The following is a 17,216-nucleotide window of genomic DNA, read 5'->3' as shown; positions in this document are numbered from 1 at the left end:
CCTCGTTTATCACTCACACACTGAGGGTGGGGGAGAGAGAGAAGGGATGGGTGGGGGGGAATTTTAAGCGAAATTAAAGTGTCCCGGGCACCAAGCAGAGGGTTGAGGCTGCAGCCCTGCGTGTCGGAGGGATTGCCAATGGTGCACTATGACAGATAGTGCTGCGCGTATCTGCAGTAGGCGCCCCTCGTACTAGCCCCGTGTTGGATTCGCAGGATTTGGCGCAATAAAATAAAATATAGAAAATAAAAAAGAAAATTGGATTCTTGCACTGGTATCGCATCTTGGAGGTTTTGTTTCAAAGGTAAGTCCGCACCGCACGCCTCTTGTTTTGCTACGAGGAGCTTGCCATGCAAGTTGCGACACGTTTTTTTTTTTTGTGTGTGTTTGTTTTGCCATGCTGGGTGCACGCTCCTGCAAAACTGCAGCTTGTTTTGAATGCACACATGATGGAGATGCATGTTATTTTTGATGCAAATTCAGCAGAGAAGGCAACACAAATGTTATGTCATACTTGTGTAGATATTACACTCCCCCCCCCCCTTTCCTATTTTTCTTTAACGGCATCACATGGTGTCACAGAGTGCACGGCACAAAAACATGTGGGGCCACTAGCGCTCAGGGGGTGACTTAAATTATGGACGGTGATTATTCCTTTAGTAGACTTGCAGGGATAGTAATGAGTGGAATCAGTATGTTAATTATGGGTTCAATTTGCATGCCAAAGTTAAAATCGTAACAATATTTAGGTTATGTCCTTGTTTATATTTAAATTTAACATTTATTTTATCTTTTGTTTTAATTTAAATTTTTGATTTTTATTATTTTAATTCTTTATTTTTATAAATAAAATTATTAATATTTTATTCATTAATTATATTTGCATTCATTCTATCACAAGGTGTCATAAGGGTCATTTAGAACTGCTCTCTATTATTATCGACTGGAGCTCCCCTTCCTCATCCCATCTAAGTGATCATTTATTGTCCATAAAAGAATATTATGTCAGTGCAAAGCTTTTTGAATTTTTTTAAAAGTGCTCTCACAGGATTGTAAATGAACGATCCAGTTGAAATTTTTAATCTTAAAAATTAAAATAAAAAAAAGAAACATTTCCTACCTCTTTAGTCCTACTTGTTTCTACCTATTAGCATGACCACAGAATACACCAATAATGCTCAACTTTCCTAACTCGGGTCCAAAATATTAACATCTTGCAGTATAACACTGTAAACAAACCCAACCCTTAGTTTGTGAACATCTGGCAATAAAAAGAATAATATTATTTCAGGCTATACATGCTACTGTTTAAAGTAAACACGCCACATTTACTGGCACAATGGACACAGTCTAATGGGATCCCGTATAAGTGCTGTATCAACAACTCTGCCGGGGTCATAGTGATGCAGTGCAGTTGTACTTCCACGTTGCCAAGATAATACTGTTTCAGTGTCCATCTTTTTTTTCCTCACTCATTTGCGGCAGGGTTCGTCTCTACCCGCACCGGTTCGTCCACTTATGTCATCGAGTCTAACGGTTGCCATACCTTTCAGACCCATGGCCTTTCAATGTGAAGGGGCACACGTATGAAGATGCCCTGCGGCTGAGGCCGAGAATGCTTTCAAGCAAACGCTCGACGGGAGCGTGGCGATGAGATGGATGGAGCCAAAGACCAACCAGCTCCCACATCCCAGCATGTCCAACGGCGGCAAGTCCCCCCCGCAGTCGGGAGAAGGTAGCGGGTGTGATGATTCACGTGGCACGTGTCCAATTCAGTCATTTGGATTAGTGATTTCATGAAGTAAACAGTGTCCAACATGAAATACAAAGTATATCCACTTCTACTTATGGTGCCGTGCAGTCATGATAATAATAATCCTTCTGAGTGTGCTATGTGTGTTCACTAGCACAATACGGACTGCTATGGTGAAAAATACATTTGGCGGCCATCTTGGTTTCAAACAGCAGTGGTCTTTTCGAAATAATTTGGTTGTTGTTTCTTACCTTTAGAAGAGGCCTGGTTGTGTGTTTTCAGCTGCAGGATCTAACTCTATGGCATGGGTGAAGATGTTTAAGAAGCCTGGCGGAGGAGGCCTAAAGAAGTCCTACCAGCCAGGCAGCATGTTATCTCTGGCGCTCACCAAAGGCCTCCTGAATGAACCTGGGCAAAATAGCTGCTTCTTGAACAGTGCTGTTCAGGTGAGCTCTCATTTATTGCTTTTTTGCTCCTTGGAAAAGCAACAACCTAGCTTGTTTACTGGGTTTAGCTTAGCTGGTTTTAAGCTAGCTACTTTGGTGGCTGTAGCTAGTTAGTTGTTTATTTTGAGCTCTTTTTTTCCTACCTTCATCTAACATAGGTACAAATAAGCAATTCTTTTTTCTTTCCTTTCTTTACGTGTGTCTCATTTTTAACTTTTCAAAAGCTCCTGCCTTCACGCGCAGCCATACTGTATCGTCATTGGTCGAATGTTTAATTGTTTGATTCAATGATTGGCTGGTGTACATGCCTGTCCTTTTACACCTTGCCTGTGATTGGTCGGGAATTGTTTTCTTTTATTCAGAATATATAGCTATATATTCAATTATTTATCAAATATTTGGTCACGTATAATAATCAATACATATAGAACGATTGTTCAAGATTCAGAGGAAAGGGAAATAAATGAGGACTAAAATTAATTTGATTTTAGGTAAACATTGCACCACATCATCAGTCCAAATAATGCATTCACATTAATTTATTCATCATCCTGTCTGACCCATTTTTCATGGAGGGGAGTGTATGCTGTGTGTGTGTGTTCTAGATTACTTATCACTTATCACTACATTTAAAAAAATAAATAAAAAATCATTAGTTGTTTAGATTTGAAGGCAAGAAGAATGTGCCAACAAAGTCAAAGTCATAAAATGAAGATTTGACAATTGTAAAATGTTGTTGCTTAGAATGAAATTAATAATTAAGAGAAAAAATATTTGACTTTTGAAAAAGTATGTCCATAGATAAGTGGCAGCTCAACATGCTTCTTAGATGTCCAATCAGATTGCCTGTAAATCTTAAATAATTTCCTCCCTTCATTTTTTGTTGGGCTCTGACAATGTTTATCAGCATTTGACACCAAACTCCTGTGATATTTACAATTGAAGGTGAATGTGAGTACTTGGTCATGCTTTCCAGGTGCTTTGGCAGCTCGACATTTTCAGAAGAAGTCTGAGGCACCTCTCAGGGCACTTTTGTCTGGGTGATTCCTGCATTTTCTGTGCATTGAAGGTTCGGCACAATTACTTTGCATTTTGAAGCTTTTTTTAATCTGACTGAATTCGTTTTTTGTTTCCCAGAGCATATTCAGCCAGTTCCAGCAAAGTCGTGAGCGTGTGCTACCCTCAGACAGTTTGCGTAACGCCCTCGCTGAAACCTTCAAAGACGAGCAACGCTTCCAACTCGGCCTCATGGACGACGCTGCCGAGTGCTTTGTATGTTGACAATTAAATTCTCAAATATGGAACAAAGTCAACTGACAGGCGACCAATCACTTAACAGGAAGTCGATTTTATCCCATAACAACCTCTGTGTTTTATTTCGCTGCACTTAAATGATAATTAAACAGTCGCTATCTATTAGATTACATTTCCATGCCTTTGAAGAATCCTATCATGAGTAGGAAAGAAAAAGCTAAATTTGATCTCATTTGATACTTTAGGAGAATATCCTCGAGCGAATTCATCTGCACATCGTCTCAGACACGGCCACCGAGTCCTGCTCGTCCAAATCTTGCATCACCCACCAGAAATTTGCCATGATGCTTTACGAGCAGGTACGTAACCCATTGCCCCGATTGCTCTCAAAATGTTTGACTGTAAATATTTCTTTTCCGTTTCAGTTTGTGTGTCGGTGCTGCGGGGCGTCGTCGGACCCCCACCCTTTCACAGAGTTGGTACACTACGTTTCGACGACTGCTCTATGGTGGGTACTTGATTTATTATAACCAATGACACCCAACACCCACAAATTTTTCATGTTTATTAGCAATTTTTCTCTCCATCAATCCAACGCTTTTTGTGGTTTATCTTCTTAAACCCAGTAAAAGAAGAGATTAATCTCAGATTGTTTTTATTATTATGACACATTTCATTGTCATTAATCTTCTGCCTGTAATGTACACTTATTTTTTGGCACAGCCAACAGATGGATCGCACAATGGCGAAGGCCGAGCGTCTCAGGTCGGACATGTTTGGAGAATTGCTGCAGGCGGCAAACAACACAGGCGACCTACGTAGCTGCCCCGTATGTTATTTTACTACAATTTCTTCTGCAACAAAATGGCGCCAATTACAACCGCTTATTCACTTCCTCCTCTTATCAAATTTCACGCGATGGTGAATGAGCGAACTTTTAAGAACGAATGCTCCTCTCTGTACAGTTAAAGGAAATTGTTCCAGTGCTGGTGTTAGGATATAAATAGCAGTCAGGGCTTAGCCTTTGTTTTCTCTCTCATCTGTATTTGTTGCTGCTGCTGTCGTCTTCCATTGTTTTAGTAGGGAAAGATGCCCCGCCCCTTCGGAACTGCTATTAATGTTGACTTTGTTTTGTAGGATTTTAATATTCCTCTCACACTTCTTGTGACCATCACTTTCAGAGAGACTGCGGTCAAAGCATCAAGATCCGTCGGGTACTCATGAACTGTCCGGAGATTGTCACCATCGGATTCGTTTGGGACGCAGAGCAATCCGATTTGACGGACGATGTCATCCGCTCGCTTGGCCCACGATTGAATTTGTGTGGAGTAAGTTGTTTCGAAAGTATGCCAGCAAACTGACTGAAGGGAGAAGAGAAAGATGCTACTATATTTAGCATAAGTACCGTATTTTCCGCACTATAAGGCGCACCAGATTATAAGGCGCACCTGATTATAAGGCTAGGTGCGCCTTATAGTGCGGAAAATACGGTACTTTTCAAATATTTTAAATGTTTGTCTTTATTTAGCTTTTCAACCGCGTCACGGATGAAAACGCCAAACGGAGTGAGCTCCATTTGGTGGGAATGATTTGTTTCTCCAGCAAACACTACTCAGCCTTTGCCTATCACACCAAATCTTCCAAATGGATGTTTTTTGATGACGCCACTGTAAAAGAGGTGAGAGCCGGTGCTGTGTGTTTTAGCTCGAGTGAGTTAATTGCTCTTAAAGCCAAGTGTTCTTATTCCCAGATTGGCTCTAAATGGAAAGATGTGACTTCCAAATGCGTCAGGGGACATTTTCAACCACTTCTTCTGTTTTACACTAATCCCGAGGGGACGCCGGTATCTAACGAGGATGCGCCGAGGCAGACCACCATGTGTCCTCGATATAAAGGTCAAGTCAACGGTGAGACATCAGGTAAGACCGACACTTTGTAAATGATTGTCAAATTATCCTATTTGATGTTATTTTAGGTTGTGTAAATACAAATTATGGTTAGCTAAATAAATATTGTGTAAATACAAAACATGGTTAGCTAAAAAAAAATCAGTTCTAATGCTAAAGCAATAAAAAAATCCTATCAATATGCTAATGAAACATTAGCATTAGCTTCCAGGAGTTTTATTCCTTCAAATAATGAATATGTCACGTCCCCACGTCACCTGACTTCCAGCCTAGCCCGACTCATGGAATTGCCAGCACCTGCTACAGCTCGTTAGGTTCCCTATTTAACCTCTCTGTGTTCTGCCAGTAGTTGTCAGTTCGTCTGATTACCCTGCACGTGATACTGCTGCCTTTTTGTCCCCGGACCAAACTTTGTAGCCAACTGCTTCCTTGACCTTCGACCACGCTCCAGATCGCCGCCTGTCCTGACTACTTGCCCGACCTTCGACCACGCTCCAGATCGCCGCCTGTCCTGACTACTTGCCTGACCTTCGACCACGCTCCAGATCGCCGCCTGTCCTGACTACTTGCCCGACCTTCGACCACGCTCCAGATCGCCGCCTGTCCTGACTACTTGCCTGACCTTCGACCACGCTCCAGATCGCCGCCTGTCCTGACTACTTGCCTGACCTTCGACCACGCTCCAGATCGCCGCCTGCCCTGACTACTTGCTCGTTCTACATCCCCGTTTTCCCTCTCACCATTAAAGGATCGTGCTGCACTTGGTTCCCTGTCTTTGTTGCCTGACAGAACGAACTGACCAGCTGGGCTGGGTGTGAGGAGCAATAAAGGCGCGCTGACTTACGTGGACAGGGTCCCTGGCGGACGACAGGTCCGGTGAAAAAACCGGTGCGCTCCATGACACCCGAGGTGTCGGGCTGATGTCACGGTGACGGGGGGGCGGAGCCGCTCTCCTCTCCTCGCGTCGCCTCGACTGGATCCGCCGGTCCACCCGTACTGCCAGGTCCATGGCCACTTCAAGGGTCTGTGGGCGCTCGCAGGACACCATCTCGTCCTTGATATAGTCCGCGAGTCCGTGGATGAAGGCACCGACGAGAGCCGGGGTGTTCCAGTCGCTACGACGCGCCACCGTCTGGAACCGGATGGCGTACTGGGCGACGGATCTGCTGCCTTGGCGCAGCGTGAGGAGCTCTGTGGAGGCGTCCTCCGAGGCGGAGCCCAGGTCAAATACGCGCAGGATCTCAGCGGCGAAGGCGTCAAACGACGAACAGGCGGGTCCCTGCCGCTCATATTCTGCCGTTCCCCACAGCCATGCCTCGCCCGTCAGGTGAGTCAGCACGAAACCCACCTTGGCTGGCTCCGTGGCAAATGTGACGGGCTGGAGGTCGAACAAGACACGGCAGTTCGTCAGAAAGGCCCGGACGTACTTGGGGTCACCGTCGAACCTTGCGAGGTTGCTGAGTCTGGGCTCAGGGACGTCCACGTACTGCCCGGGTGCCGAGGCAGGACGGGGCGTGGACATAACGGTGGGGCTAAGCGGCACGGACGTGGACAGAGATGGCACAAACCGATCTGCAGCAGCCAGAGGAGCCAAGTCTCTGTGATCCCTGAGAGCCTCTACCAGGTCCTGGTGGAGCTGGTGGTGCTGCTGCAGTTGCTGTTGCTGCTGCTGCAGTTGCTGTTGCTGCTGCTGCAGTTGCTGTTGCTGCTGCTGCAGTTGCTGTTGCTGCAGCTGGAGCTGCTGCTGCTGAACGACCCTGGTTAACGCCGCCATCTCCTCTGTGGTCTTGCCGAGCTCCCACTCCGTGTGGGTCAAGCGGGCCGTGTCTAGGGAATCGTGCGCTGGTTGCATTTCTGGTCAGTTCGTTCTGTCAGGCAACAAAGACAGGGAACCAAGTGCAGCACGATCCTTTAATGGTGAGAGGGAAAACGGGGATGTAGAACGAGCAAGTAGTCAGGGCAGGCGGCGATCTGGAGCGTGGTCGAAGGTCAGGCAAGTAGTCAGGACAGGCGGCGATCTGGAGCGTGGTCGAAGGTCAGGCAAGTAGTCAGGACAGGCGGCGATCTGGAGCGTGGTCGAAGGTCGGGCAAGTAGTCAGGACAGGCGGCGATCTGGAGCGTGGTCGAAGGTCAGGCAAGTAGTCAGGACAGGCGGCGATCTGGAGCGTGGTCGAAGGTCGGGCAAGTAGTCAGGACAGGCGGCGATCTGGAGCGTGGTCGAAGGTCAAGGAAGCAGTTGGCTACAAAGTTTGGTCCGGGGACAAAAAGGCAGCAGTATCACGTGCAGGGTAATCAGACGAACTGACAACTACTGGCAGAACACAGAGAGGTTAAATAGGGAACCTAACGAGCTGTAGCAGGTGCTGGCAATTCCATGAGTCGGGCTAGGCTGGAAGTCAGGTGACGTGGGGACGTGACAGAATATCCACACAGTGTACAAACACATAGGTAATATCACAATATTCAAACGCACATATTCTTATTTTCCCCTTCCATAATCGGCCAGTCCTAATGCATGCCGATTAAAAATTTTTTTTTTAAAAAAGATCGTATTCCCATTTATCTTGACAACAGTGAGAGAGCAATTCTAATGAATTAAATCCAAATCATGATTTGAAAGCATCGCTGAAGAAAATTCTGATGGGACCTTCCAAACGGGGAGTTGTGGCTGTGTTCAGGATTTGGGTTAATGTGCGCCGGTTTGAACTTGACATGAGGATGATGCCTCTGTCGCACGCAGATTACCACCCACGCCTTCCTGCCTAATCCTTGCTCCTGTGGCGTACTCCTCATGCGCTTTCACTAGTCTCAGCCCGCTGCGTGGACATTTCACGTTTGGCCAAGCTTTATTTCACCGCTCGTTTGTTTTGACAATGGAGTCGTGCCAGTTCCCGTGGATTGTTTTGCTTTAGCGCCTGGACGCTTTGACTGGCATGGGACATTTTGAAGTATACCTGCCCAATAATGAGTCTAGATAATATCTTTTTCTAGTTAGCATCAGACTATATGAGAGGGATAAAACATTAGCACTTGAAGTTTATATAACTGTTGTTGTTCATGCTGCGCCGGGGAGACAAAAAACACCACAGGCACGTTGGTGAACTTGTCAGTACATTTAGCAGAGTTAATGATGCTCTTGCATTTTTCACTTTGCTAATGAGGCTCCTGCATTATGCAATCATTCCGCGCAGCACAAAGGAAGGAGGTGAGTGTTGTATTGTGTGCTGCTCTCATTTAGGGATATGATGGAAGAGCTTTTATTTTTTTTAAAGGCCCTTTTTTCGACTCGCTTGATCTATTTCCACATGCACCAGATGCTCACCGATGTCATCCTGCTTTATTGTTTGGCAGCAAATAAATGTGTGTTCAAAATCATAGTTCGATAAGTCAAAGTATCACGCTAAGTAGGGTAAGAAAAACATACTTTGGGTCGAGTAATATTAATATCATGAAGTGGACCGTTGTGCCGCCACTCATCTGCCTCTTTTTTCCTTTTCAGTGAAAAATCCCCTTGGCAGTCCAAGCAGATTCCAGGAAGCTTTTATGGAAAATTTTCAGAGAGTCGGTGAAACCACAAAAAAGGACAGAGGGCACACAAGAATTGATGCATCACAACCCAAAGGTATAGCATGATGACATATCATGGAAAAATAACTCGTGTTTTAATAGCTTCGTCTCAGAGCAACCTGGTCATCTCCCAAAAGTTGGGCTAATTAAAAATACCACTGATGCTTGAAATGTGTTCCGTAGACATGACACACACTAGATCCTCGTCTCCTCCTGAGAATGGCCCGAGGGAGCAAAAATATAAAAGCTACTACCCCCGCATGGACAAGTCAGCCAGTTATTCGGGCAGACCCTCCCAGGAAGCCCGCGGGCAGTCCCGACCCACGCAAGCCGGCAGGAAGAGCCATCTCTCGCCCAGTCGCTCCGATCAGGACAGCTCCCGGGATCAATGGGAAAACGGCGGGAGCGGAGGAAGCCGGAATAAGTGCAAATCTATTTGGAGACCCGTCCGCGAGGTGCTAAACGTGGACACTGTACTCAACGAGCTGGAGCAACGTCGTCAACAGCAACACGACAGCCCTCGACGCGCCAAGACGGAACAAAGTCGGGAGTACGCGCGAACCAGGGATGATCGCAAGCAGAAGTGTCTGATGACCATTTACGAGGACGAGCAGCGTCACGAGACGGAGAGCCACAGCTCGGTGGAGTCGGACAGCAGGGCCACGCAGCAGAGGGGCGGCAGGTTGACGGGGGGCGCCAAGACGCTGCTGCGGAGCGACACCTGGACCATACAGAGAACCGAGTCGGGATACGAGAGCAGCGACCGGCTCAGCAGCGGATCCACCAATCCTGACTCGCCGGGCGTCGACGGATTTGCGGTTAAAGAGCAGAGGTCGGCCACGGAAACACAGTTCCAAAGGTAAAAAAAACGTTTGAAGCAAATATTGATCATTGACAAATATGTAACAATTTTATAATGATGGATGGATTCAAAACAAATCATACAATTTGATATTTTAGCGCGTTACTGGTAGCCTACTTAAAATCTTTCGGTTTCTATTCGCTGGCTTCGTTGTTGTTTGTCAGCTCCTAACTGGAAATTTGATTGGGTGGAGAAAACTGTTTTCTTTTTATATCACATTGAAGTCTTCTTTTTAGAAGCGTAATTGATCTCAGCATGAGCCAAAAATAGCATCGCTTTCTTCACTTATGATGACATCGATTCAAGGTCACTCAAAAAGAAATAATGTTTCAATGTTTGGCCTCAATGTCTCCATGAATTGTTCTTTTTGCTTTCAGCCATCTTCACCCAAAGGCAGGCGATGCAAAATCCAGCGTGCCGTCCTCACCGTCACACAATGGTACGTTCCAAGTATTTCGTTCCAAGGCCTCCTCATCTTTTCCTGGCACCATAAAATTCTTTAGTGCCCATAAAGTTGGAATAAATGCGCACGCAGTCAGCAGTAGTTCAGTCTTGTAGTCTGAGGGATTTATTTTTCACTCGGATAAAATGCTCAGGTAATGGATGGATTATCTGCAGCAACAAAGTGGTGAGGTGATATCTTGCGCTTCCAATGATGTTCAGTCTCTGTAAATGAAATGAGGTTGGCATCTCATCTTGGACTGTCTTTCTCTAACCTCCTCACCCAGCATCCTTTAATCTGATGATAATCCCACCGAGCTCATGCAGAAAGCACAGCTGGACTCGGCCGCTGGCTCCGCCACAAATATCTTTCGGTGACGCCGAGCAATAGCTTTTATCCTGCGGGGCAACTGCCAGGGGGAAAAAATAAATAAATAACACATCTATTTTTTTTTTTTTTAAAAGGGCTTGGAATTCGCCGCCATGCATGCCCGGTTCTGACGTTAGCATCCAGCTGTGTGCCAATGAGACTGACACCTTGCTGATGCTGCCACCTTGTGTCAGTCTTGTGTTAGGAATGAGCGTCGACATTAGCTATTCATCTTTCCCCATCCATCCAATCTGTCCTTTCATGTATGGATGGAAATATGATGCATTGTCTCTCCTCTGTTGCAGGCAAACATCAGGCGAAATCTCAGGGAAAGAATCACGACCAGGTTTCACATTCACATCTTAAATGCAGCCCGGGTTCAAGGTATTTCTTTCACAAATTTGCACTCTCCTAAATTTGTGTAGATTGTTTATCATCCAGGTCGTTATAAAAATTGCATGAACTTAGCATTCCCTTTTTCAAAGAAGAGAACTGAAAACGGGCCCAGTGGCGTGTGAATTCTCATGCCATTCTCTCTTAATTGATACAATGATGTCATTGTTTGTGACTGTTGTGCAGGCGTAAATGCAAGTACACGTCGTCCAGTACTTGCAGAAAACCTTGCGAGCGGGACTGCCTGGCTGCAGATAACAGGCAGAGTGAGCAGCAGGAGCTGACAAGCGGTCGAGGCCACGCGGGGGAGTGCTCGGCCTCGAGGCACATCACCAAGACCAGCAGCTCCGAGTGGAACAGCTCAGACGACCTCGCCCTCTCCGAGCCCGAGGACAGAGACTCTTGCCGCTCCGGCGACGCCGCCGCGTCCGACCCGCAGTGTCCTCACGTCCCCCCGGCGTATCGCCACTCTCCCGGCAACGACCCCCAGCGGCAGCTCGGAGCGCCGGGTTCGGCCTCGCCTCACCTTCGACCCGGCCAGCGGCTCTCGCCTCATCAGGACGAACCGAGCGACGCCGCTTTCCGGCCCAGGACGCTTCAAGAACCCTTCCAGGCAAGCCCTCGTCACAGGAAACCCGATATCTCCGGCCTGCGGACCTTCTCGGACGCCAGTTCCAAGTCGGGCTCCGACCCGGAGAGGAGCACGCCGTCGTCGTGCGAGAGCGATGACAGACCCATGGCGGGGTGCCGAGCAGAGCGGGCCCCCAGCACTCAGGAGGTTTCTCTCACCACCTACTTCAACGTGGACAACTGCATGACGGAAACGTACCGCCTCAAGTACCACAACCAGAGGCCTCTGCTGCTGTCGGCCACCGTGCCGCGAGCCGCGGGCCCGTCTGAGCGCAGGGACGCCTCGCACAGCCTCTCGACTGACACGCAAGATGCGTCCAAAGCCAAACCTGAATCAAGTAAGTCCTTTCCAACACTCGCATTCTACAGTGGTACCTTGAAGTTCCGCCGCGATCCACTTTGGACATCTGAACTTACATTACTTTTCAAAATAAAATGTCCCTTCCATCTATTTGCTACGGCATTTGTCCTCATGGGGAAACTGGAACCAGCTGAGTTCTGGCCAATCACAGGTCTTCTCTCAAAAAAGCTGTTTAATGCCACTCCTAGTTCAAGTAACTGTAGCTTTCAGTCGGCTAGCTTAATGCTAATGACAACACACACTGGAAACTCTATTAGAACACAAGTGGTGAAGCAACACATTTAGACAGTCTCTATCACAGTACTCACAATTATATATTCTTGTAGTCCTTTGTGTGATTTCTTTTTCTAGAATCAGTGGAATCCCAAATGATCAAACTTTTGGAACTTCAAGGCATCACTGCAATCCTACAAATGAGTGTGATGGTTGACATGCCTTCATTTATGTTGTTTTTAGGCAATACGAGCAATAAACCCACCGCAAAATGGAACCCAGTGACAACCAAAGGTTTGGACGAACGAGGCTTTTTATAAGTCGACCTGTATTTTTTTTTTTGTTTACATGCATTTACTGTGCAGTCATATGAGATTGAAAATGAATGCCAAAGAGTTGACAGGGGTGGATACAAACTATGTGGACAAAAGTGTCGGGACACCATGTTGTCACACCTGCAGGGAATGAAAATGTGCTGCTCTAAAGCGTCAGAGGGTGTCACAATATTGGACTTGGCAACAAGTTGGTGCGGATGTTATTGAGCTCAAATACACACTGACCTTAAGTGGGATACACACAAAACAAGGTCAGCAAAGAGCAGTAAGCACACACTTTTCCCCGTTATACACGGGGGGGGGACTCACATTTAACAGTTGAGAATGCTAAAAATAAATCAATTCATCGTGAGATATGTTGTCAGGTTTAATGTTATCTCGGGTCCGGCGGTCAATTGCAAAGTCGACACTATCGCAGTTTTTACGACATTGACCGGTCACATTGTGTCACTCCCCCTTATCGCTTCGTCCAAAATGGCGCCACTTTATCGCTTCTTTTAATGACCTGCCTGCGTTAATGAGTGACGGACGATCATGCCGATGTGTCAATAACCATTTTAGCGATTAAAAATAGATTTCAAAGCCTCCATGTTGGGGCTATGTACAAATAAGTTGCATGCCAGCAGCCCACAAACGATGCAACTTTTTTTTTTTCATCGTTCTTCTGATCCTTACATATTCAATGATACTTTTTTATGTTTTTGGTGTGAAGACGTTTGCTAAATAATACCAATGAAATTCATCCGCCAATCCGATGTCATGCGGGGAGATAAAAATCCCAAAGTGTCCCCAAATTCTCCAAATGTGCATGTGGCCTTTACCAAGTCTTACTATTTTGCCTGTTACAGCAGAAGCATGCGCATGAAAATAGTCCAAAACAACATAAACTATCTAATATTTATTCAAACGTACTAATCCCATTGCTGTTTGTAATTTCAATTATTTATTTTTTTTAAATCACTTGAATGTTCTCAGTCTCTCGTTTATACTTATGCATCTATTGTAAATATGACCGTATGAAGCAAATAATGGACTTTTCCGGACTTATACTATGCATTAAGCTGATAAGGTTATTTTGACATTTGTAAAGATTTTGTTACATCTGTAGCCTCCCAGAACATATTGTACACTCATCTAACGCATCATTAGGTACACTTGGGTCGGATTCTAACTCTGTTCAAGTCGTGTGCGCTTGTGTCCTTGGGCAAGACACTTGACATACGAGCCGATTGTGCTGGTGTGCTTCTACTAATGGGTCGATTGTTCCCTTTGTGCTGTTTTAGTGGATTATTAGAGCCATTGTTAGACACACCGATGATGATGTAGAACCTTCATGACGTTTTTCCCTCCTTTGTGTACAGAATTGGATTACACTTTCTTGTATTTTACACTAAGCGTGTCTTCCGTTGCATCACGAGTGCCTTGACATTTTTACGAGTGACACCATGTTTGTTGGTGTGAAGTGGTGACGCGGGATGTGATGTCAGAAGTTTTCTTCCCCCATTACGTAGTGCAGAAACGTACGGCTGGATAATGGTGAAAATTATTTATCCAGCCGTATGTTTTCTAGAGCGCTTGTCCTTCCTAGCCAATCACATCGGGGCGAAGCGGAGATATTTTAAGACGTTGTCATTTCACAGCATCCACATGACATCATTGCCGCATCATTACCGTATTTCCTCAACTAGTGGCCTTTTTTTTTTTAAATGAAGCATCTCAAAACAACTCAAAATAAATCAGTCACACCCTTGTATATGCATCTTGACAGATTGTGTTCAGAGAGCCATTACTAAATTGCATAGATGCTAATTGTTAGCGCGTGTATCTATTGACGCATACTAGTTGAAGCTATCTGATTGTTCTAGCAGCATCAAACCTCTTTTTCAAGAATATTTCCAGCCTTATTGTGATAAAAAAATCTATATTCTACTTTACTAATTTTATTGATTTATTTTTAAGGAAGCAACGAATTGGGACACCCCATTTATTTGAGCAAAGACCAGTGCATAAAATCTCTTTTTCAAGAATATTTCCAACCTTATTGTGATTTTAAAAAAAATATCTATATTCTTCTTTACTAGTTTTATTTATTTTTACTATTTTATTTTATTTTATTTTAAGGAAGCAACACATTGGGACACGCCATTTATTTGAGCCACTGTAGTAGCAAAATTTCTTTCACGTATTTCATTAATTAAACCAATTCTTTGTGCGGGCAGCCTTAGATTTTCTGACTCGTATCCTTATCCAATGCATTCCCGTCATGACTTCGCAATACTCACAGACCAGTTGAGTTTCATTTTGTTTTCTTTCATTCTTGAACGTCTCTGTTAATTCCTTTCCACGATCGGGTTTGCATGCGCGTCGTGGTTGGCTTTCCGCCTAAAGTTTGACGGGCTTTATGGTTCTTGCGTTTCAGGATCGTGCGCTTAAGTTTGCTTTCCGAGTGTCATTTTGATACAACTCGTGAAGAGGTTCACGGTGAATTGACTTGATCAAACACCGTCGATTTCACAAGGTCTAAAAACTTTCTGTCCGTGCACTTCCGGGGGGGCGTCTTTTATTCTAATAGAAATCCACAAACCAAGCAAATCAGCGTACTTAAATCATAACTCATCAACAAACTATACAAACAAATTAAAAACTAAATTAATACTAAACATTCCTCTGACTTATTAAACCCCAAAGATATTCATCAAAATGATTTTTTTAAATGATTTGGCTCTAACAACCACTATTTGAGGATATACGGTACATCCGATTTTATTGAAAACGTACACACGTTCATTTTTCATCCCTATACACAAAAATTGTGTATTATATTTGTGCGGTCGTGGTTCTTTGTAGTAGCGGCCGATGCTGCCTTGTGATGGATGGGTGTAGTACATATGGATCACATCTTTGTGCGAGTAGCATCGCCGTTTTGGGAAAACAACGTCCAGAATCTGTCTGCACTTTATATTTTTGTAGATAATATATATTTATTTTTTATTTATTACTGTTGAATAAATTATTGTATCACTCTGAAAATGCGTCACTTTTTCCGTGTCTTTCTTTATCAATTTTGGAAAACCAAGACCAAAAGTATTTTCTTTCTAAACACATCTTTACATATCACCTTAACATAAAGAACAGACTACAAAAACAAGAGCTTACATTTTTTTATAACTCAATAAAAACCAGTCTGTGAGACATTTGGAATTACCTTTAAAATTAAACACCAAAAATAAGGATGTAATTATTACAGCAAAGTCAGAATCCAGTGCAATTGACAAACAGTGCACTTTTTCCAGGGTATGCAGGTTTACAGTAAGTCATACAATATTGTCTGTAACCTCCTCGGAAGATTGCTCAAACCTAAGCCCGCTTGAAAATCCTTTTAGCATCAACGCCGTCATAGCTGTAGCTCTGTGGGCAGAAGACAAAAATAATATATAGTGTGTGCGTGTGTGTGTGTTTAAAGTTCCTCACCTGTATGAGCTCATCTCCTTGCACAATTCTTGTGGTTATCAGCGGCTTGCCGTTGTCTTTCCTGGTGAAGGTGCCCTTCAGCGTTTCGCCCTCCAGTGCCCACGAGCCCTGAAACCGAGGTTAACAAACATTATTTTTACAGTTGGAAACTTTTTTCCTTATCGTCTTTATTCCATCAATTACAATTAACCAATTATTGTAAAAAACAAAAAAAAACTCAAATTCTTGTGAACCTTTCTTGGGAATGTACTGGAAACGTTTTTCAACTCGTGTCAATGATTGACAATTAAGGCATCTATGTCTTAAAATAAAGCTCCTTGCTTTGTGTTGGAGTTTACATTGTTCTGCAAACAACTTAAATCTTGCAGCCTCCAAAGTTCAAAGTCCGAAATGATCGCTTCGGAGCAGCAACGTAGACGTCCTCTGGAGCATTTGATGCCCCGTTTGTTTACTCACAGATACTTCAGTGCCGTCAGCCAGGCTGTAATCGAAGTTGACCCCCAGGGTGAAGTCGAGTTCCAGGGTGCGGAAATTGCTGCTCTCCTTCACGTGGAACTTGTCTCCGTTCTGCTCGATGGTTATTTTTAGATTGTCGTGGGAGGCCAGCTTCCTCTTCACCATATTGATACCTGACAATTCGTGCATCAAATGTTAATGACGTAAATTATTATTTTTTGAACATACTGTTGCAGGTGAGTTCACTTTGCATTCTTGCACAAATATTTACTCTAGCATTCATATTCACGTAGATGTGATTTGAGATTACCGATAAGCAAACATTTTACACAAAGTACAACTTGAAAACATATTTTGCTCTCCAAGTGCCACCATATTATCCAAAATTAAAATACAGTAGTGTAATAGGCCCAAGTGTTCATCAGAATTAAGGAATTAGGAAATGTCCAGTATATCCTTCAGTGTGCTTGCCTACCCATTTGTTCCATAAACTTGTCATAGTTGTCATTGCGGTCCACTTTCCAGTTGCCGTTGAAAGTCATGGTGCTGGTGGCGATGAGGGTGAAAACAGGTGGTGAGCGAAAGTGGCTTAGGGGGTTGTGACTCTGCAGCAAAGCAAGAGAGTGTCATCAGCGTGTCTCCTTTTCAAGCACGCTTATCTGCTCTTCGATCTCAGCGATGATGTGGCTGTGTAAAGCTCACACTTTCTCAGGTAAGTACCACCCCACGGCCGTTTCTCATTGGACACCATTTCTTA

General features: G+C 44.5%; 2 protein-coding genes across 2 annotated transcripts; one reads left to right on the top strand and one right to left on the bottom strand.

Annotated features, from left to right (window-relative positions):
- The first annotated feature begins 64 nt into the window (after positions 1-64).
- Positions 65-15,801, top strand: usp53b (ubiquitin specific peptidase 53b). Its single transcript, XM_037262453.1, has 17 exons — positions 65-304; positions 1,554-1,735; positions 2,036-2,199; positions 3,176-3,268; positions 3,337-3,471; positions 3,699-3,812; positions 3,879-3,961; positions 4,177-4,282; positions 4,635-4,781; positions 4,982-5,131; positions 5,204-5,372; positions 8,860-8,982; positions 9,111-9,786; positions 10,167-10,228; positions 10,906-10,984; positions 11,180-11,961; positions 12,441-15,801. The coding sequence occupies exons 2-17, from the start codon at positions 1,651-1,653 to the stop codon at positions 12,515-12,517; spliced, it is 3,045 nt and encodes a 1,014-aa protein (XP_037118348.1). The 5' UTR covers positions 65-304; positions 1,554-1,650; the 3' UTR covers positions 12,518-15,801.
- A 28-nt stretch (positions 15,802-15,829) lies between these two features.
- On the bottom strand, positions 15,830-17,129 carry fabp2 (fatty acid binding protein 2, intestinal). Its single transcript, XM_037263563.1, has 4 exons — positions 16,935-17,129; positions 16,460-16,632; positions 16,004-16,111; positions 15,830-15,940 (listed from the first exon to the last, which is right to left on the bottom strand). Exons 1-4 carry the CDS (start codon positions 16,999-17,001, stop codon positions 15,890-15,892), a joined length of 399 nt encoding a protein of 132 aa, XP_037119458.1. The 5' UTR covers positions 17,002-17,129; the 3' UTR covers positions 15,830-15,889.
- Between the last annotated feature and the right edge of the window lie 87 nt (positions 17,130-17,216).

Source organism: Syngnathus acus, chromosome 1 (assembly GCF_901709675.1).
Source record: "Syngnathus acus chromosome 1, fSynAcu1.2, whole genome shotgun sequence".
NCBI lineage: Eukaryota > Metazoa > Chordata > Actinopteri > Syngnathiformes > Syngnathidae > Syngnathus > Syngnathus acus.
Note: the sequence above shows the minus strand (reverse complement) of the source record. Positions and strands in the feature narration are given on the sequence as shown.

What these genes read in the sequence shown, in the direction of transcription:
- usp53b (XM_037262453.1), top strand. Translation starts at nt 1,651, where the DNA reads ATGAGATGGATGGAGCCAAAGACCAACCAGCTCCCACATCCCAGCATG. An exon ending in CACGATTGAATTTGTGTGGA is followed by an intron (nt 4,782 to 4,981) that starts GTAAGTTGTTTC and finishes GTCTTTATTTAG; the next exon opens with CTTTTCAACCGCGTCACGGA. An exon ending in AAATGCAGCCCGGGTTCAAG is followed by an intron (nt 10,985 to 11,179) that starts GTATTTCTTTCA and finishes ACTGTTGTGCAG; the next exon opens with GCGTAAATGCAAGTACACGT.
- fabp2 (XM_037263563.1), bottom strand. Translation starts at nt 17,001, where the DNA reads ATGACTTTCAACGGCAACTGGAAAGTGGACCGCAATGACAACTATGAC. An exon ending in CAAGTTTATGGAACAAATGG is followed by an intron (nt 16,633 to 16,934) that starts GTAGGCAAGCAC and finishes ACGAATTGTCAG; the next exon opens with GTATCAATATGGTGAAGAGG. An exon ending in AAGGAGATGAGCTCATACAG is followed by an intron (nt 15,941 to 16,003) that starts GTGAGGAACTTT and finishes TTCTGCCCACAG; the next exon opens with AGCTACAGCTATGACGGCGT.